Genomic DNA, 21629 nt, shown 5'->3' with positions numbered 1-21629 from the left:
CTCACGTTCTGTTTCAAAAATAAATATGTATTTTTTTAAATTTAAAATATTTCTTACTTCCAGACTTCTAGATCCTTTGTTTTCTTCAGCACATGGCATACGTCAGAGTTCCTCCGAAAATAGCTACGTCTTGAAGAAGAAAGTGCTTTTAACAAGCAATTCTGCTTAATTGTAAATGACTCATAACTTGAACACAGCCTTCCATTGGACTTGAGATCTGCTTAGGGACAAGCTAAAATCTAGAAACATTTTTCACAGATTCAGACTTTGAAACTTGATTGTTCGCTCCTAGAAACTCTCTCTTGTAGGTGGGGGAAGATTACCCTTCTGTTGAGATTTAGCAATCCTGCATAATTTGAGAGTCATTCCTTTCACTTCATCGCAGCTAATGCTTCTTTTTGTTTGTTTGTTTGTTTTTGGCAGCGTGTAAACTTTATAGACAAAGTTTAGAAAATCTTTCAAGCCAACTGTAAGAGATGTACTTGAGATGTTATGACCTACGTTTAGTGGTATTTGTCTAGTTTATGGTCTAGAGAATAATCTTCCCAACTCCTGAGCTTCAGGAAATGACTGTCCAAACTAACCTGGACAGGTCGTGAGCCAGCCGTAGGTCTGACCCGGGCTTCCCATTTCCGAAGGTTGGGGATAGTGGCGTTGGGAGCCTGGGCACAACCGTAGCACACGGGCCTGGCTTTGCTGGGACTAGAACAGAGGAAACCAGTGACATTCTCTAGGGTGAAGATGGTTCAGGAACCAGAAGAGAAGATCCAAAGTACCTCATCCACAGGAGCTAGGCAGGAAGGTAGTAACTGGCTTCTGAGGTTTTGCAGTGGAGTCCGTTTAAGATGCTGAATGGAAAGAGGATGGGGAGAACTTTCCCTCAGGCAATGCTTAACAAAAAAGAGAATGGATTCTGGATCTACCCAAGATGACTCGAGTAACAGAGACCAGATTTACTCTCCCAACTGATACAATCCAGACAACACAACACGTATTAAGAGCCTGGACATCAGGCAGAGAAGAGCAGTGATCGTTGATGGACAGGAAACAGGTACAGTGAGGCCCCTGATTGCCCCCAGAATCTGGGAGCCCGAGGCTGCTAGAGTCCGTCGGACACAGTACCAGAGAGGAGAAGGCTGTCTGAGAGAATCCCGGAGAATAGCCAGCAGAGTACTGATAATGCCCATGAGGGGGACTCCCCAGGGCAGGAGGGAAAGAACCACACAGGCCTAGTTAACAGTTCTGTTGCTGACACATGCCTGTTCCCCACAGCCAGAGTGGGAAAACATGCAATTCACAGGACATTGGGAAGAGCTCTTGGGAAGGGGTATGATTAGCCCTTGAGTGAGCCCTGCTCCAGACCCGGGGAACAAATCACAATAGCAGGCATCAGAAGGACCAGACTGTTTCCAAGGAAATTAACTGTGTCCCACAACAAAGCTCAAGAATACTTGTAGGAAGACACAGATACCTAACACCCATTAAGGTAAAGCACAGTGTGTGGCATCTAATTAAAGATAACTCAGCAAACATGGAGATAACCAATCAATCCAAACCGATTCGTAACGGATACAGATGTTAGAGTTAGCGGACAAGGACCAGGACATAGTCTCTGTAACTGTTCTAGAAGTTCAAAACATCAGGTAGAGATGTGGAAATGAAAAAAAAAAAGCTTAAACCTGTCTCTTCATTTTTCTCCTTTTACTTCCCACTTCCCTGTTAGATGCTAGTTTTAGATAGTTCCCAGTTGGTTAATTGATAGTAAATTATTATGTTGATTACACTATAGTAATTATGTCTGCTAAGCCAATGACCTTTTGATAGTAGGCTATGACTATATTGGGTTCATAAATTTGTGATCAGATCTTCACGTTTTCTTTCAAAATAAAACCAAAGCTTACAAGTTGGCAAGGAATTCAACAAATTCTTATTCTGAAGCGTCAGAGAAGAAATCTTGACAGTTGCAGATTTTATACATAGCCACAAGAACAGATGTAGCTAGAATATTTTAACAGGTTATTAGATCCTTGGGTTGACAGTAAATATAGTTTAGGACTGATTTTTTAAGCTCTGCAAGCTTTATTTTGAACAATGAGTATCTGTTTGTCATCAACATTAGAAACTCACGTTCTGACTTGTTCTTTAAAAATAATACTTCTCTAACTGGTTTGCAGTACTGTTTTCCTGAGCTTCCCTTGCACCCCTAGGTGTATAAATGCAGTTCTGTACACTGCGGTTTTTTATACAGATGTTTCCTTTAACGATAAAAACTGGAAGTACGTATTTGCAGTTGAGAATGATCAAGACTAAAACTACAGCAATCTTGAGTAAGGCTTATGGAAATTCAGCCACATGTAATTCTGATTATCCTGGGCTTACAAAGAGGTGATCTTTTTTCTGAAGAAGAGATTGGTTATAGCTGGTGTGTTACAATTTACAGAGTCCATAATAACTTCCAGTGTTCTAGAACCAACTTGTTAAATTTGGGATGGTAGTTTACATCGTACATGGCCCCATGCTGTTTCGGAGTCTGTCATGTTTCCTCACTGGTTACTCTTTTCTTTAGAGGTGCTTTCAAAAGTATGAAGTCTGTTGTTTCAGTCTTCAGGTGAGCATGGCTAAAATGTGGTGTGACCTTTGCTTTTGTTACTCTTCGGGAATTCTTGGTGGATTCTAGAGATGGGACAGGCTTAACAGCCTGTCGCTCTGTGCTTGGTGGCAGAAGACACCTGGGAAAAGCAGCTCCTCCTTCCTCAAAGGACATTGAGTCATTAGCTGCTGGAGGGTCCGATCCTGGATTTCGAAGAGGGGCATTTCGCCCCCAACATGAGCAACAGTTTCCTTTGTCTCTGGAAGTTTCATGTCATTCTTTGTTCGTGATGGATTCTTCTCCTTATACTGATTTCAAAGTGTTTTCCTTCTTTGAGGAGGAGAAGATAGATGCTGATACCTACCTCTCAAGGATTAACTCAGATGAGAATTTATCACTTGAGAGCAATATTCTGTACTTTTACATGGATTTTAAAACAAAGCATCCATCAAAATTATAAACATTGGGCAGACTCAATGAAAGTTAAAATACTCCTTTACTTCATAAGCAAAGTTTTAAAAAGAATTATTTATTCATTTAAATGAATGGACAAGAAGCATGGCACACTAAAGGTAAAATATTAATGGAGGGGGTGCCTGGTGTCTCAGTCGGCTAAGCCTCTGACTCTTTGCTTCAGCTCAGGTCATGATCTCATGGTTTGTGAGTTCAAACCTTGCATCAGGCTCCATGGTGATGGTGCAGAGCCTGCTTGGGATTCTCTCCCTCTCTCTGCCCCTCCCCTGCTTGCTCCATCTCTCTCAAATAACTTTTTAAAAAATTAAAATATTAATAGAGAAAGCAAATTGTATGAAGTTTTATGACTTGACATTAATAGAGACAGAAACCATGATGCACTTTAAATATTTAATCTGTATTTTTTTTCTTATTTTTTAGGTATTTAAGTCCGTTGACAAATCCTTATTTACCTGACTTCTTGAAACTGTCCATTCTTGACTTCAACAGTACCAGCATCCTAACTTTTCTTCTCTTCCCTAGGTTAATTTTCATTGTTCATTGCTTTTAATGCTGTTATTCTCTTGGATTCTGTTCTTGGTTATGCCTCCTCCCATTCTGCATACCCCCCCAGGTAACACCTACCATATCTGTGGCTCATCTGCCACCCACAAGTGGTGACCATTAGGAAATCCCTGTCTTCAGTTTAGGTCTTTGTTCTTACCTTCAGAATCAGTCGCCATCTGGACATGTCTACTTGGATATCTCAACAGACATTTCAAGAGCAGCCTGCCCCAACTTACGTTCCACAGCAAAACTTGACCTTTTCTTGTCTCAGTAAGGCATCACCATCTACAGATTTACCCATTCCACAAACATGGGAGTCATCAAAAGCTCTCTCTTTCTCTCTCTCTCTTTTTAGTTAACATACAGTGCAATATTGGTTTCAGGAGCAGAATTCAGTGATTCATCATTTACATACAGCATCCAGTGCTCATCACAAGTGCCTGCCTTAATCCCCATCCCCCATCTGGCCCATCCCCCACCTACCTCCTCAGTCAACCCTCAGTTTGTTCTCTGTGGTTTGAGTCTCTTGCGGTTTTTCTTCTCTCCTCTTTCCCTCCCTCTTCCCCATATTTTCATCTGTTTTGTTTCTTAAATTCCACATGAGTGAAATCGTGTGGTATTTCTTTCTCCGAGTGACTTATCTCACTTAGCATTATACATCCTGGCTCCATCTACGTCATTGCAAATGGCAAGGTGTCATTCTTTTTGATGGCTGAGTCATATTCCTGTGTGTGTGTGTGTGTGTGTGTGTGTGGTGTGTGTGTGCGTGCATTTGTGCACACCACATCTTTATCCATTCATCAGTCGATGGACATTTGGGCTCTCTCCATAGTTTGGCTGTTGTCGACATTGCTGCTATAAACATTGATTCAACCGCTTTGAATCTGTATTTTTGTATCCTCTGGGTAAATACTTAATAGTACAATTGCTGGGTCATAAGGTAGTTTTATTTTCAGTTTTTCGAGGAACCTCCATGCTGCTTTCCAGAGTGGCTGCACCAGTTTGCATTACCACCAATAGTGCAGGAGGGTTCCCCTTTCTCCACATCCTCGCAAACATCTGTTGTTTCTTATGTTGTTAATTTTAGCCATTCTGACAGGTGTCAGGTGGTATCTCCTCCTGGATTTGATTTGTATTTCCCTGATGATGAGTGATGTTGAGCATCTTTTCATGTGTCTGTTAGCCATCTGGACGTCCTCTTTGGAAAAGTGTCTGTCCATGTCTTCTGCGCATTTCTTCGCTGGGTTGTTTTTTGGGTATTGAGTTTAATAAATTCTTTATAGATTTTGGATACTGACCCTTTATACGATGTGCCATTTGCAGATATCTTCTCCCATGCTGCAGGCTGCCTTTTAGTGTTGCTGATTGTTTCATTTGCTGTGCAGAAACTTTTTATCCTGATGAAGTCCCAATAGTTCATGTTTGCTTTTGTTTTCCTTGCTTTTGGCGACATGTCTAGTCAGAAGTCGGTCGAGCCAAGGTCAAAGAGGTTGCTGCCTGTGTTCTCTAGGATTTTGATGGCTTCTTGTCTGACATTTAGGTCTTTCATCCATTTTGAGTTTATTTTTGTGCGTGTCACCATCCAGTTTTTCCAACACCGTTGAAGAGACTGTCTTTTTTCCATTGGATATTCTTTCCATTCCATTGGATATGCTTTGTTGAAGATAAGTTGACCATATAGTCTTGTGTCCATTTCTGGGTTTCCGTTGTGTTCTATTGATCTGTGTTTATGTTTTTGTGCCAGTACCATACTATCTTGATGACTACAGCTTTGTAATATAGTTTGAAATCTGGAATCGTGATGCCTCCAGTGTTTTCTTTTTCGGGATTGCTTTGGCTGTTCGAGGTCTTTTGTGGTTCCACCTAAACTTGAGGATCGTTTGTTCCAGTTCTGAGAGAAATGCTGATGGTATTTTGTTAGGGATGCATCGGATGTGTAGATTGCGTTGGGTAGTATAGACATTTTAGCGGTGTTTGTTCTTCCAGTCCGTGAGCATGGAATGCTTTTCCATTTCTGTGTGTTCCCTTCGGTTGCTTTCGTAAGTGTTCTGTGGTTTTCAGAGTGTAGCTCTTTTACCTCTTTAGTTCGATTTACTCCTAGGTTTCTTACTGGTTTTGGTGCACTTGCAAACGGGTTCGATTTCTTTGTTTCTTTTCCTGCTGCTTCACTAATGGTATATGGAAATACAACAGATATTCTGCATGTTGATTTTTATATTCCATGACTTTACTGAATTGATGTATTCTAGCAGTTTTTTGGTAGAGTCTTTTGGGTTGTCTACATAGAGCGTGGTGTTGTCTGCAAACAGTGAAGTGGGACTTCTTCCTTGCCAATTTGAGTGCCTTGTATTTCTTTTTGTTATTTGATTGCTGAGGCTAAGACTTCCTGTACTATTTTGTAGTAATGGTGAGAGTGGACATCCTTGTCGTGTCCCTTACTCCTGGGGAAAGGCTCTCAGTTTTTCTTCATTGGCAACGATATTATATGGCCTTTCGTATATGGCCTTTATCACGTTGAGATATGTTCCATCTATGCCTATGTTGTTGACGGTTTTTATCAAGAATGTATGCTGTATTTTTGTCAAATGCTTTGTCTGCATCTATTGAGAGGACCATATGGTTCTTACCCTTTTCTTTTATTAATGACAAATCATGTTGATTGATTTGTGAATATTGAATCCGAAGCAGGCTCCAGGCACAAGCTGTCAGCACAGAGCCTGACGCGGGGCTGGAACTCACGAACCGTGAGGTCATGACCTCAGCCAAAGTCAGCCACTTAACCGACTGAGCCACCCAGGCGCCCCTCATTTATTTTATAATTTAAAAAATTAATCCATTAGCTGCCGTGAGTGAGTCACCAAACACTTTTTAGTGTATCAGTGAGAATAAAGGTGCTTAACAGCCTTTGGAACTTATGAAATGTCTTCAGGACATGCTGGGGCTTTCACCTTATGTTCACATCACTGATGGTAGTTTTCAAGTTTAATCAATTTCTTAAAAAAGGAATGTGGTTGCGTAGAGCTGAGTGGACCCAGATGTTGCCCTAAACTTTTGGGGGTGTCTCTGAGTTTTATAACCATGACTCTGGCACCCAGTAGACTTGGTGGTTTACCTTGGTGCTTTCTGTGGGGGCTGAAGTATCTCAGGTCGGTCACAGCTTGCACTTATGAAGGCTGTGTGCCCTTGACCTGCAATCTGGGTACACAGATGGCACATGTATAGAGTCCCAGAGAGGCACTGATTTTTTCTCTAGTCCTGTCCCTTGTCACCTGTGTAGCTTTTCATCCTCAAGGCTGCTTTTCCTCACTGTATAATCCCTTGTCCCTGCCTCGTCCCTTTACCCTGCTTCCTTCAGCCGCCTGCGTCCCCCTCTAAATCAGATTTTTGAAAGGAAAGCAGGTCTAGGAAAGTAATTTTCCTGTAAGTGTGGGGGTAATTTAATCCATACATAACTTAGTGCTGCCACCAACCAGCCCATTTCCTAGAACTTCATTATCTTGGGGGGTGTGGAGGGAGTATTTTTTTTTAATTCCAAATCTTTAGTTTCCGTTATTGTTCAGGGTCTTTTCTTTCTTTTTTTAAAATTTTTAAATGTTTAATTTTAAGAGAGTGACAGGGGCGCCTGGGTGGCCTAGTCGGTTAAGCGTCCAACTTTCGCTTAGGTCATGATCTCGCGGTTCGTGGGTTCGAGCCCTGCGTCGTGCTCTGTGCTGACTGCCAGCTTAGAGCCTGGAGCCTGCTTCAGAGTCTGTGACTCCCTCTCTCTGACCTTCCCCTGCTCACACACTCTCTCTCTCTCTCCTAGAAGTAAATAAAACGTTAAATAAAAAAAAAGAGAGAGGGTGACAAAGTATGTGTGTGTGTGCGCGTGTGCGTGCAGAGGACTGGCAGAGAGAGGGATACACAGAATCAGAAGCAGGCTCCAGGCTCTGAGTTGTCAGCACAGAGCCTAACATGGGCCTTGAACTCATGTGCCGTGAGATTATGACCTGAGTTAGAGTCGGACACTTAACCAACTGAGCCACCCAGGTGCCCCAGATTTTTCTCAACTTTAAATGTCGATATTGTAGGATCCTGTCATTTTATTACTTTTTAGGCTGTGCTTTCCCAAAGTAGATAAATACATAAAACGATATTAATAGCATGGTAAACAAGGACTTAGTGCCATTTTTATGATGAACTAGCTTCTTTTCAGAAGCTTTGTTATACAGAAAATGTTTAAAAATGTCTTGTTCTATAATATGTCCCCTGGGCAGGATCTGTGTCAGGAATAAATAACAACAGGGATTTCTAAGCTACAGATGGTTTTGAGAAAATTTACCTCAAGCTAGAAGGCCAGCTCTCTTCCCCCCAACCCTCCCCCCATCCACCTTCTGCCTTGTCGACCACAAACCCAGCAGGCCTGTAAGGATGCACATGTTCATGGCTGTGGAGTGCTGGGAACGGCAGACCTGGTGATAATGAGTGGGAGGTGGTCCTTTCTGTGAGATCTTTCCTGTGAACAGTTAGTTACGGTGATCGATTCTGTCCATCAGCCATAACAGAGGGAAACTGTTCAGGTCTGTCCTAGACAAAAAAGTATTGATGATCATACTTTAAAAATAATTTCCCCCTGGGGCGCCTGGGCGGCTTAGTCGGTTAAGCATCCGACTTTCGCTTAGGTCACGATCTCGCGGTTCGTGGGTTCGAGCCCCGCGTCGGGCTCTGTGCTGACTGCCGGCTCAGAGCCTGGAGCCTGTTTCAGTCTGTGACTCCCTCTCTCTCTGACCCTCCCCCGCTCACGCTGTCTCTCTCTCTCTCTCTCTCTCTCTCTCTCTCTCTCTCTTCCCCCCACCCTCCTAGAAATAAATAAAAAACATTACAAAAAATGCTAAAAAAAATAATAATTTCCCCTAAATATTTTCAAATGTGAGGGAAAATGTGCAGAGTTGCATTGCAGTTGGCATTTTGAACGTGGTGTCTTGCCCTACAGAATCATGGTGTTAGCTTTCTGTCGTGGGTTTGTCCTACGGGAGGCAGTTTAGTATTTAGAGAAAGTGTGCGTCCATCTGTGACATGATCGTGTTTATGGAGGTATTTATCCAGGGGTTCCGATCTATTAAGTTTGCATCTGAGTCTGATTTAGTTGATTTCTATACATACACAGATTTAATACATTTCCTGGAACATTCCATAGATTCATTTATTAGTATGATGGGTTTTTTTTTTTCCTTTTCATTCTGCCCTTTTAACTCAACCCCTGTGGAGAAAATGATTACATAGCACTTTCACCCTTTGGAAATATGATTAGATTTTGAGTCTGGTGTTATTTGTTGAATGTTTTAGTTTCAGGGTTCGTTATGCTGAATTTTACAAAGGTGCTTGCTGAACCGAGTAAATTTTAAAATATGGTGAAATCTAAAAGAGCATTTCAATTCTACTTATGTGACCTGAAAATACTATTAAGTTACGAAGAATAAGACTCCAATTTTTGGAAATGAAAGTGGCAAACAAGTCGTTATCAAATGAGATAGTGTGTGACCAAACTTTTTTTTTTTTATAAAGAATGAAATTCTTTGTAGTTAAGCAAGGGCTTCCTTGAAGAAGCAGATCTTAAGTCATTTCGCAGCCACAGTGCTTGATAACCTTGATTTTCTGCATGGCGGTTGGGTCTGACTCTGCCGATGTATGATCAGGGTCGTTGAGCCACCATCTCTGCACATCTGCGTAACTATAGTGATGATATCTGTATGGAAATAACTGCATCACAAGGCAGCACATGAGGTTTTAGAAAACTGATAGAGTTATGCACCACAGGAGCTTAGATAGGAGGAGATCGCCCGTCGGGTGTCAAGGATGTCATCGTGGAAGAGATGAACTTGAAAGCTGTTTCACGCCGATCATTGTTCCATTTCTAATAGAGTTAGGAGAGTAACTGGTCATTAAAAGACCTCTTTAAACCTCTTCCTTTCCTTTGGCTAATTGGGAGTGTGACGTCATGGCTAGAAGTAACAGGTCTGCCATGTTCTCAGTAAATGTTACCCATCATCACTGGTAGGTACACTCTCCTTCGAAACTCAGTCTTTCCTCGCTCCTTCAGAAAGCCTTTGCTGGAGACCAAGGTGTCTTGAGTTGCCCCCTCCTCTTTATTCCTGTAAAAACCTGGCATTACCAGAGTGCTAAGCTGTAAGGTCGATTTCTGTTGTTGCTTTATTACCTCTCTGTCTCCCTTGAGATTATAAAGGGTGTATATTCCAAACTTCACATTATTTCTGGTGTCTGAGGCTCAATAAATATTTTGTGAAATGACTGAACACAACGAAGATTACATTCCGTATAAGAAAAGGGATACAGGGTTGGTGACAGTGACGACGGAGAGAAATGGGTGGCTTCGGGACATGTTTTGAGATAGAAGTGACAGGGTTTCATGATGGATTGGATGTGAAGAATGAAGGAATGGATAAACCAAACTTGAATGGCAGTGCCCTTCATGGACATGCAGAGACTGGCGGAAGGAGAGGCGGTTATATAAATGCTCTCTGAGAAGTCTGGCTCGCTTGAATAGAGCTGTCAAGACAGGCACTTGCATATGAGTCCGGAGCTCAGAGAACAGATCGGGACAGGAGATACAGATCAAGAAGTCAGCATGTAGATGGTTTTCAAGGCTACGTAGCTGGATGAAATTGCCTTGTGAGGGAATGTAAGTGAAGGAAAGAGGGAGCCCCCAACCAGTCTTGCAGTGAGAGTGCAGTGGTCTGGAAGAGGTGGGATGGGGGGTAGGGGGAAGGCGAGCAGAAGAATCTAGGGAAGAAGGGAAAACCAGAGGAAACTTTCTCAAGGGATCGCCAGTTGGGTCAAATGCTGCTGAGGGATTCAGATGGAGAGTTAGAAGTGACCGTTGAATTTGGCAACATATGATTGTTAGTGACCTTGACTGTGCAGTGGTGGGGTCTGGAGGCCAAGTAGGAATCCGTTCTTCCAGACTGGGAAGCAAGGAAGTACAAATCTGGAGGAGCTGGAGTTTTGAGTAGCCTGCTCAGCAGGAGGGAGTCCTGTCTTTGAGCATCGCCACATTACTTCATCTGGTTCCAAACGGAACTCATGCACTGCCCTCTGATATCTGTTCCTCTTCCTGAGTGTTCTGGTTTTAATGGATGCGCCTTCCTTCCAGGGGTCCGGACCGGAACCCTCCGGGTGAACGTACTCCTCTCCTCCCTCCATGTCTCCCCGAGGGATCGGTTGCCGAGGCAAATGGACCTCTTCCTGTTCGTTGCCTTTGCCACTGATGTTGCTCTTCCCAGGCACTAATTAGCTCTTCTTCAAACCCCTCCGATAGTTTCCTGAGCGCTGCCTGCTCTTGTTCTTACCCTTGTCACTGGATCTATCCATCACAGCTAGAACGTTCTTCCCAAAGCACAGCTTTGCTCATGCTGTCCTGCTAAAAATAACCAGATCCTTTTAGCCTGCCACTCGGAACCCTCTACCTTTTTAACCTTCTCTCCTACACCTTCTGTTCGCTCAGCCTGCCATCCAGGGTTTGTTCTTCCCTAAACACACAACCTGCGTCACGCGGCCTCCGTGTCTGCAGGGTCACTGTCATGTCTGTTCTGCTCGGCACGCCTTGCCCTCCCTTCTCCTGTGTCGTCTGCTATTTCCAAATGCTTATTACCCCTAATAAATGTGGAGTCCGCCCTAAAAACTAGGAAATTTCAAGGCTTTCAAAGCCACTGCTTTACTTTGTCAGTTCATTAAAAGTTCCGTTAACACTGGCCGCCTGGGTGGTTCAGTCGGTTAAATGTCCGACTTTGGCTTAGGTCATGATCTCATGGTTCAAGAGTTCGAGCGCTGCGTCAGGCTGACAGCTCGGGCACCTGCTTCGGATCCTCTGTCTCTCTCTCTGCCCCTCCCTTGCTCGTGCTCTCTCTCTCACAAATGACTTAACATTTTAAAAACAATTTTAAAGAAAGTTCCATTAACGCTGATTTTTCCTTTAAACCACACTTCTCCTTCCCTTTGCTACCTCAGCCAGCCTTCTATTTTAGGAAGTGGGTGCAGGAATGATTTACTGTTCAGAAGGAAGTTTCTTAAAGCGTTTACGAACAGTTGTGGGTCATGATATTCTGCAAATAGAGGATGCGTACCCAGAGCGCGCTGCTAGGTCTCTCCCCTTTTCTCCTGATGTGCGGAGGCGGCCCGAAGCTGGGGAGGTGAGCACGGGCCTCCTAACGAAGGGCAGCATCCCTGCATCCAGTGGCCACCCATCAGCGAAATAGATGTGGAATTTTGTGTCTTGCTTGTAGCTGTTGCGTTTTGGGGGTGTCGGGGGGAGGGGAGGGGATAAAGTCTCTGAAATTATTACTGTTGCGCTCCAGCTTTTGCAAACAGAAGGTGCCTTTTAGGAGTTTGCTCACTGTTGCACATCCCGAAAGGCGGAAGGCCATGCACTCGAAAGCTTAGAGTCAGAGAGAGTCCCTTGTGAGAGTATGGAGCTGAGGGCCCCGTCATCTTTCCACCATCAGTGGGCTTAGAGAATCGCTCGTGTGAGGGCATCCGTAGGAAGGGAATTGCAGGTGTCTTTGCAAGATGCTCCCTTAACATCTTGCCTTTCAGCGAGGTACTTTGAGCTTCATCCCATCATCAGAGGATAAAGTAAGTCTTAGGCATGCTTAACTTGACCTAAATAATCTTTTCAGAATGAAGTGGGACTGAAGGGAAACAATTGCACTTTTTTCCCCCACAAAAGATGGGCTTGAAAATACCCTCCTTGTCTCAGTGAACTATGACGCTAGAGCGTTGTTACGAGGAGTCTGTGTTTTCAGAAAAGAGGAGGGAGGTGACCATCTGATTTCCGAGCCTTCCCTTGGCTGTGACAGGCGTATTCTGTGTTTGGCCTTCCGGCGGGCAGCCTGCCCGTCCCCTCCACCAGCTGTTAATTGTAGTCAACTATTTTGGAACATGAAGGGTATTGTAATTAGTAGTGTGGAAAGTGGATCTGAGAATTCAGAATATCCCTAGATTTTAGTAAAACCTAGAGTGCAATTAAGATGAATGTCTCCTATTTTGAGGGGGATAACAAACTTCTACTAAATAAATTCACTTCCCCCAAATTGCTTTTTATTATTACTAATCACGATGAAACATACAGTTCTAAAATTATGAAGGAAAACCTGAAAACAACTTGCCTTGACTTCTTTGTCAAAAACGCTTTGCTTTATGGTTGTTTATCTGTTTTCTGCTTTGGTACATTTCCCCAGGAAACTTGGTATTTCAGGATCCTTAATTGACACTGACAGAATTACAAACCAGACAATTTCCTGGAGGCTTGGCCCTTTTGTGTCAGGATGAGCTATGGACCTCCGTCCTTTGATAAGTGCTTTTCTCTTTCATTTAAAAGAAGAAATAATGGCTCCTATTCTGGATGACTTTTAACTAAGGATCTTAAAAATCTATTATTTAACATTGATCAATGGAGGAAAAATTGTTAAGTGCTTTTATAAACTGACTCATACATATGAGATGGTTCATAGCTGGCATTAAAGTGCTTTTTTTTTTTTTTAAATAAGTGTTTTTAGTGTTTTAATTCTTTAAATCCTGGCAGAATTTTTTAAAGCTATGAATAAGGTAGTAGCAGAAAAACTGAAAATAGGTAGCTTTAGACTAATTGTATTTATAATTTCAGTAAAGCTTATGTGAACATCCAGAAATATTACTCTGGGCATTTATTTATTTATTTACGTAGCTAGTTAGTTAATTTGATTTATCTTTTTAAGTAGGCTCCATGCCTGTTGTGGAGCCCAGCATGGGGCTTGAACTCACTACCCTGAGATCATGACCTGAGCTGAGATCAGCAGTCGGATACTTAACCGACTAAGCCACCCATGTGCCCCTCTGGGCCTTTAAAGTATATAAATTTTTATTATAATCTAAGAATGGTTTTCATTGGGAATAAGTTATTTTAAAACCACAAATATGTTTTCTTAACAGAAAACAAAGCCAGACTCTTAAATACAGAGAGTAACAAACTGGTGGGGTGGAGAGATGGGTGAGATAGATAACAGGGATGAAGAGATACAAATTTCCAGTGACAAATTTTTTTTAATGTTTGTTTATTTTTGAGAGAGAGAGAGAGAGAGAGCGCGAGAGCGTGCAAGCACGTGAGCAGGGGAGGGGCAAAGAGAGAGAAAGGGAGACACAGAATCCAAAGCAGGGACCAGGCTCCAAGCTCTCAGCACAGAGCCGGACATGGGGTTCGAACTCACAAACCATGAGATTTTGACCTGAGCCGAAGTTAGACGCTCAACCGACTGAGCCACCAAACGCCCCCAGATTTCCAGTTATCAAATAAATAAGTCGCTGACATGAAAAGTACAGCATAGGGAATGTAGTCACTAATATTGTAGTAATGTTTGGGGACAGATGGTTACGGCATTTATTGCGGTAGCCTCGAGTAATGTATAGAGTTGTGGAATCATTATGTTGCACACCTGAAACTAATATAACGCTGTATGTTTATTATACTTCAAATAAATGAAATTTACATGTTCTTTTTTTTCTACAGGAAGGAACTTGAAACCTTCAAAGGTAATTTTGTGTTTAATTCTCCCCTTTAAAGTAAATGAGAGTTAATCGATGTCAGATGTTCTCTCTTGATGATGAACTCATTCCTTTTTCTCTAAATCAGACAGTTTACATTTTAAAAAAAGTTTGCTTACTACTGTTTCTATAAGTTTTATTTAATCACAAGTAGTTCTGATGCCCACTTTGAGCTGTAACACGTATACTAAGTGACGGTTCTGTTGGTGACCATTATAAGTGATATGTTAGGATGGCGTGGCCCCACCTTCAAGGTTATTGGGAGTCCCGGTTTGAGAAGATTCTGGTTTCCCTTGTGCAAAGTCTGGGCCGCGTGGAGGGGGCAAAGACAGAGATGTGCTCTGCGGTTGATCTAATAGTCACTTGGACTTCCAAGAGGTTTTCAGTGCTGGGGTCTCCTCTGCCACTGTCCTGTCTCTTACCTTTTTCAGGCTTAAGTTTCTCCATCTGTGAAATTAGCAGCTCTGCTGAACTGTTTCCTGAGAGACCAAAAGCACTGCCTTTTCATTTTAGGGAACTTTCAAAGCCGAGGCACTGAAAACATAACCCCTGGTCACCTTGACCCTTCCTGGTCATGGAGAAACAATAGGGAAAAATAAAGAAGACCACACTTTCTAGCAGCTCAGAGCCCTTCCAATGGGCTGTTTTTCACTGATGAGCAGTTAAGTAGTGGAGTCGCTGTTCTCAGAGACTCATTTCAGTAACTGGGAAGGCTTTGAATTACTGCCCTTCATATTACACATTAAACTAGTTTTGTGCTTGTTACATTTCACATACAAGCCGGTATTGACGATTTACTGAATGATTGAAGATTTCGGAGTACGTTCCTTACAGTCGAATTGTTTACGTGTATGATCTGTTTGGATGTTTTGGGAAAATGACTGATCTTCAGGCTAAAAGGTATAAAGGCTCTTCCTGCTGCGACTCTAATTGAACAGACTTGTTTTGGCCGGATTTCTCTTTGACGGACTCTAGTTACAGTAAATGATTGAGTTCATGGTTGTGTCGAGGGTAATGTTTAGTGATCATGTGATACAATGTGTTATCGTGGTTTTCATTATTCCTAATCCATTTGTGCAGCGGGACGCATGCACATTATTTCATATTGGTGGTTTAAAATAAGATTTGAAATCCTCCTAAAGTGTTCTTTTTCCCTTTCATTTAGTTGACTAGCATCTTCTTATATAATATTAGGGGAAGGAAAAAGGCAATCAAGTTAATATTGAAAGACAGGCCGGGACACAGATGATGCAAAATGTCAACTTCACTTCTGTCTCAGTACTGAGGCCTTTTTTTCTTTTCTTTTCTTTCTTTCTTTTTTTCTTTTTTTTTTCTTTTTTTGTATGACGGTGTTCACAGCAAGAGACCAGCCGTTTGCAACAGATTTAGTAGTGTTACATATTACCCAAGAGAATTATTTAGTTTATGCCACAGTATGTTATTTACACACACGCGCGCGCCTAATTATGATATAACATTTAACAGCACATCTCACCCACCCCTAGGCCAATTAAAGCTCTCAAATTTGAACAAACCCTAAATCAATTATTGCATCGTATCTAGATTTTTTTAGTACCAATATTCATTCAAATAGCTTTCCTCTTGAGTGTTTCGCTAAGATTTCAGAAGCACGGGTAGCATATAACAAGAAAAGAGAGAAATGGAACTGCTCTTGCAAGACATCGGTGGAGGAGAAAGAAAGAAAAATACGAACAAATTCTAACAGTTTGTTTTTCGCACATTGTCTTTGTTTTTCCTTTATAGGTTACAGGAAAGCCAAAAGATGTTTCTTCCTCTAATTGTCTTATTCAACTCCTGTACTTGTATTTGGAAGCTTTTTTCTTTTTTCTTTTTTTCTTAAATAGTTTATTGTCAAGTTGGTTTCCATATAACACCCAGTGCTCATCCCCACAAGTGCCCTCCTCCATGCCCATCACCCCCCTTCCCCTCCCCCCATCAGCCCTCAGTTTGGTCTCAGTATTCAAGAGTCTCTCATGGTTTGCCTCCCTCCCTCTCCGCCACTAATTTTCCCCTTCTCCTCGTCCATGGTCCTCCATTAAGTTCCTCCTAATCCACCTATACATACAAACATATGGTATCTGTCCTCTGCCTGACTTATTTCACTCAGCATAACACCCTCAAGTTCCATCCATGTTGCTACACATGGCCAGATTTCATTCTTTCTCATTGCCATGTAGTATTCCATTGTATAGATAAACCACATCTTTTTGATCCATTCGTCTGTTGATGGACACTTAGGTTCTTTCCATGTTTTAGCTATTGTGGAGAGTGCTGCTATGAACATTGGGGTCCATGTGCCCCTGTGCATCAGCACTCCTGGATCCCTTGGGCAAATTCCTAGCGGTGCTATTGCTGGGTCATAGGGGAGTTCTATTGTTAATTTTTTGAGGAATCTCCACACTGATTTCCAGAGGGGTTGCACCAGTTTACATTCTCACCAACAGTGAAGGAGGGTGCCCGTTTCTCCACATCCTCACTAGCATCGATAGTCTCCTGATTTGTTCATTTTAGCCACTCTGACTGGTGTGAGGTGGTATCTCCGTGTGGCTTTGATTTGTATTTCCCTGATGATGAGTGGCGCTGAGCATCGTTTCATGTGTCTGTTGGCCATCTGGATGTCCTCTTTGGAGAAGTGTCTGTTCATGTCTTCTGCCCATTTCTTCACTGGGTTGTTTGTTTTTTTCGGGTGTGGAGTTTGGTAGTTCCTTATAGATTTTGGATACTAGCCCTTTATCTGATAAGTCATTTGCAACTATCTTTCCCATTACATCAGTTGCCTATTAGTTTTATTGATTATTTCCTTTGCCGTGCAGAAGCTTTTTATCTTGAGGAGGTCCCAGTAGTTCATTTTGCTCTTAATTCCCTTGCCTTTGGGGATGTGTCAGGTAAGAAATTGCTGCGGTTGAGGTCAAGGAGGTTGTTTCCTCCTTTCTTCTCTAGGGTTTTAATGGTTTCCTGTCTCATATTCAGGCCCTTTATCCATTTTGAGTTTACTCTTGTGTATGGTGTGAGAAAGTGATCTAGCTTCATTCTTCTGCACGTTGCTGTCTAGTTCTCCCAGCACCATCTGTTAAAGAGGCTTTTTTCCATTGGATACTCTTTTCTGCTTTGTCAAAGGTTAGTTGGCCATACATTTGTGGGTCCAATTCTGAGTTCTCTATTCTATTCCATTGGTCTATGTGTCTGTTTTTGTGCCAATACCATAGTGTCTTGATGATGACAGCTTTGTAGTAGAGGCTAAAGTCTGGGATGGTGATTCCTCCTGTTTTGGTTTTTTTTTTCATTATTACTTTTGCTATTTGGGGTCTTTTGTGTTTCCTTACTAATTTTAGGATAGTTTGTTCTAGCTTTGAGAAGAATGCTGGTGCAATTTTGATTGGAATTGCATTGAATGTGTAGATTGCTTTGGGTAGTAATGACATTTTAACAATATTTATTCTTCCGACCCATGAGCATGGAGTGTTTTTCCATTTCTTTGTGTCTTCTTCAGTTTCCTTCATAAGCTTTCTATAGTTTTCATCATATAGATCTCCTATATCTTTGGTTAGGTTTATTCCTAGGTGTTTTATGATTTTTTTGTGCAATTGTGACTGGGATCAGTTTCTTGATTTCTCTTTCTTTTGCTTCATTATTGGTGTAGAAAAATCCAGCCGATTTCTGTACATTGGTTTTATACCCTGCAACTTTGCTGAATTCATGGATCAATTCTAGTAGGCTTCTGGTGGAGTCTGTCAGGTTTTCTATGTCGAGTATCATGTCATCTGTGAAAAGTGAAAGTTTGACTTCTTTGCCAATTCTGATGCCTTTGATTTCCTTTTGTTGTGTGATGGCTGATGCTAGGACATCCAGCACTATGTTAAACAACAGTGGTGAGAGTGGACATCCCTGCCGTGTTCCTGATCTCAGGGGGACAGCACTCAGTTTTTCCCCATTGGGGATGATGTTAGCTGAGGGCTTCTGATAGATGGCTTTTATGATGTTTAAGTAAGTTCCTTCTATCCCAACTTTCTCGAGGGTCTTTATTAAGAAGGGATGCTGTATTTTGTCAAATGCTTTTTCTGCATCTATCGACAGGATCATATGGTTTTTATCTTTTCTTTTGTTAACATGATGTATTACATTGATTGATTTGCGAATATTGAATCCTCCCTGTAACCCAGGAATAAATCCCACTTGATCACGGTGGATAATTCTTTTTATGTGCTGTTTCATTTGATTTGCAAGTATCTTGTTGAGGATTTTTGCATCTGTATTCATCAAGGATATTGGCCTGTAGTTCTCTCTTTTTGCTGGGTCTCTGTCTGGCTTGGGAATCACAGTGATGCTGGCTTCATAGAATGAGTTGGAAGCTTTTTTCTAAGTAGCTCACTTTGGAGAAAAAAAAATAACTAACTTGCAAAGTTTGTGGTATAGATCAATTTCATCCAAGTTCTGGATTCTTCCTTCTGTTCTCCATGGATGTTAGTGAGATTAGTTCCCCTTTCACGGGTTCCACATGTGGCACATTCCTACAGTATTACTGAAACTGGTAAATTCATTGTTTTGTTTTACATATTGGCAGCAGGAAGATTTTCTGTGTTCCCTGAAGATTGCCTTTTTAAGAAACCTTTTAATGAAAGTCACTTGAGTAGTAAACAATCGAAAAAGGAGAGTAGGATCTCAGAAATCTTAGTTTAATTTTCTTTGGGGAAGGAATTCCATTTTCATAAGCATGTGTAGAATAAGTTTTTCACAGTCCTTAAAGACATACAAAATTTGCCATGAATAGACATGCCTCTTTATTGGGCTTATTTATCATTTTTACATTTTAATTTTTAAAACAGATTATTGTTCCATGTATAAATCTAAAGATCACTCTTAAGATTTTTAAAGGAGTAAGTATTGAAATATTGTGCCGCTTACCTCCATAATTCCTAACTTAACGCGGCTCTACTAGGCAGGCTCGTTCTCCTACCTTCACTAGGGCGCCTCACCAGACTGTCATTCTCCATGAAATATAGTGACTGATGCCCACAGCGTGCTGACCACTCATGGCTGATAGGCTGCTCACCAGTCCATCCAAATATTTTTATTTCCACTAGTTGCATTGAATACTTACCCAGAGTAAGTTGTTCGATCTTGAACTCATTTATTCTTGTACTTGTTTTATAATCTGCAGTTTAATTAAATATCAGAGAAAACGATGAAACCTCAGTGTTAAGGGGAACTGTGTGTAAGAAAACAAAGTTTGACAGCTTTGGAAGACTTTGTATACTTGAGTAGATTTTTTTAATTGCTGCAAAAGGTAACATTCAGAAAAGGAAAGAACTGGGAAAAAATAATAAAAATCCTGAAAGGTTCTGTACGCAGAATGTTTCACGTATCTTTTTTTTTTTTTTTTTTAATATTTATTTATTTTTGAGAGAGGGAGAGAGAGACAGAGTGTGAGCTGGAGAAGGGGCAGAGAGAGGAAGACACAAAATCAAAAGCCTGGAGCTGTCAGCACAGAGCCTGAGGTGGGGCTCAAGCTCAGAAGCTGTGAGAACATGACCTGAGCTGAAGTTGGACACTTAACCCCCTGGGCCACCCAGTCACCCCTTGTTTCATGCATCTTAAATTCCTGCTCTGCTTCTTAAAATAGACTGGAAATTTTATCCATTGTAGTGTAGATAGCTTATGTGAGAATTTTCAGTCAGTGGACCTATTCGTGCTCGAAGAATTCATGAATAGAAGATGTATGGTTATATTTTCTTAAATATGGTTATATATTATATTAAAGTGTATATGTGTTTTTAATGGATTCCTATATTATCTGCTTTTTAAAAAATTAAATGGGATCCAGTTGTATCATACAAGAGGATGTCCTTTGTAACCTCCTTAGTATAAAATTGCCCGGCCATGTAGAAATGTGACCAACAGTATGAACACATGCCAGGACTTAGGAGTTACCACTTTCACAGTGAGCGGATCATCATGAGAGTATGTGGGGAAAGCAGTGAAGGCCAGCCTGATACTGTGATCACAATCATGGCTTAGCTCTGGAAAGGAAAGCCAATGAAAGAGCGAGGACTGGGGTGGGCAAAGAACTGAGAGGAAGATTAAGACAATTTAGTGATAAGGAAGGACGGAGAGGAGAAAGTTTAAAGGAGAAGTGGTTATCAATGATTTAAGTAATGCAAGGAAGTTGAGCAGAATGGAGACATCTCATTGGATTTGACAGTGAATAGATTGTCACATTGGTAGTTGGTGATCTAAAAGAGCTATTTGTAAGGGGGGGAGGGAATCCAGATTATAAATCAGTAGTGTATGAGAAGTTGGGATATAAAGGTGTTGTAAACTCAGTGTTCTTTCATGAATGAAAGGAAAGAAATGAAAAAGTAATGTGAGATAGAATCAGGGTCAAGGTCGGGGGAGAAGGTGAAATTGAGATGTTAAGGAGTTAAGTAAGATCCTACAGAAGATGGAAAGCAGTAATACGCAGATGAATTATCTTCAGAAAGGATCCAGGGATCTCTCTCTCCCTGAAAGCTTATAGAAGGAAAGATGCCTGGTGATACGGGGGAAAAGTTGACACGGAGGGAGGAAACAATTTTTGGAGAATCCATTTAGGGTAAGATGGTTTGCATTTTGTAGGGCTATGCCCCGAAGTAGCAGTAAAAACTGAAACAAATATGCTTTAGTGAACACAGAGTTTGGAATTGGGAGGGTACATATAGTGGATCAGCAGAGCTTGATAATCTTGGAAGCTAATGAGAGTGGGTTCAAGGGACCGGCCCTGGAATTCAGGCTGGAAGGGAGAGGCCTGGCTACACCAGTTAAATAAAGAGGATATGAAGCACGGGGGGGATGGTGTGCACCGTTAAGAGGGAGAGCAACAGATCAGTGGTTGAGGTAGATCTTGTGGTCAAAGAAGGAGTTTCAGATTGAGATCTTAGAGGTGGAGCAGTTCCCCATGATGATGGCTCCATTTGAATAAAAATAGAAGTCAAAATTGTAGAGCTTTACCTGAATCCGAGAGTTCCGAGTCATTGGTGGTCTCACTTGTTTGGAAGACTCTTCTGGCTTGGCAGCCCCTTTGCATGTTTTAAATCTGGCTTATGATAGAGGGTAAACTTGGGGTGAGTTTGTTGATTCCATTCAAGAGTTAGCTTAACAGGGGCGCCTGAGTGGCTCAGTCAGTTAAGTGTCCAACAACTCTTAGTTTCAGCTCAGGTCAGGATCTCACGGTTCCAGAGTTCAAGCCCCACACTGGGCTCCACGTGCTGACCATGCAGAGCCTGCTTGGGATTCTCTCTCTCCCCGTCTCTCTGCCCCTCCTGTGCGCATGTGTGCTCTCTCTCAAATAAATACATTTAAAAAAGAGTTGGCTTAACACATAAGGCACAATTGTTCAGCCGCTATTTGACAACATTTAAGTGATGGAGACTCAGGTTGAAACATAGAACTG

General features: G+C 41.7%; 1 protein-coding gene across 3 annotated transcripts in view; it reads left to right on the top strand.

Moving 5' to 3' along the window:
• DTNBP1 (dystrobrevin binding protein 1) overlaps positions 1-21629 on the top strand; it is a 127338-nt gene that overhangs the window by 52283 nt on the left and 53426 nt on the right. For 2 of the 3 annotated variants that reach the window (XM_039251499.1, XM_039251500.1), the window contains one exon: positions 14148-14170. The exons of the other annotated variant lie outside the window; for it this stretch is intronic. In XM_039251499.1, the coding sequence (XP_039107430.1) occupies positions 14148-14170 (23 nt within the window). The remainder of the gene's footprint in view (positions 1-14147; positions 14171-21629) is intronic. 3 annotated transcript variants of the gene reach the window in all.

Source organism: Hyaena hyaena, unplaced genomic scaffold (genome assembly GCF_003009895.1).
Source record: "Hyaena hyaena isolate Hyena2069 unplaced genomic scaffold, ASM300989v1 scaffold_389, whole genome shotgun sequence".
Taxonomy (NCBI): Eukaryota; Metazoa; Chordata; class Mammalia; order Carnivora; family Hyaenidae; genus Hyaena; species Hyaena hyaena.
Note: the sequence above shows the minus strand (reverse complement) of the source record. Positions and strands in the feature narration are given on the sequence as shown.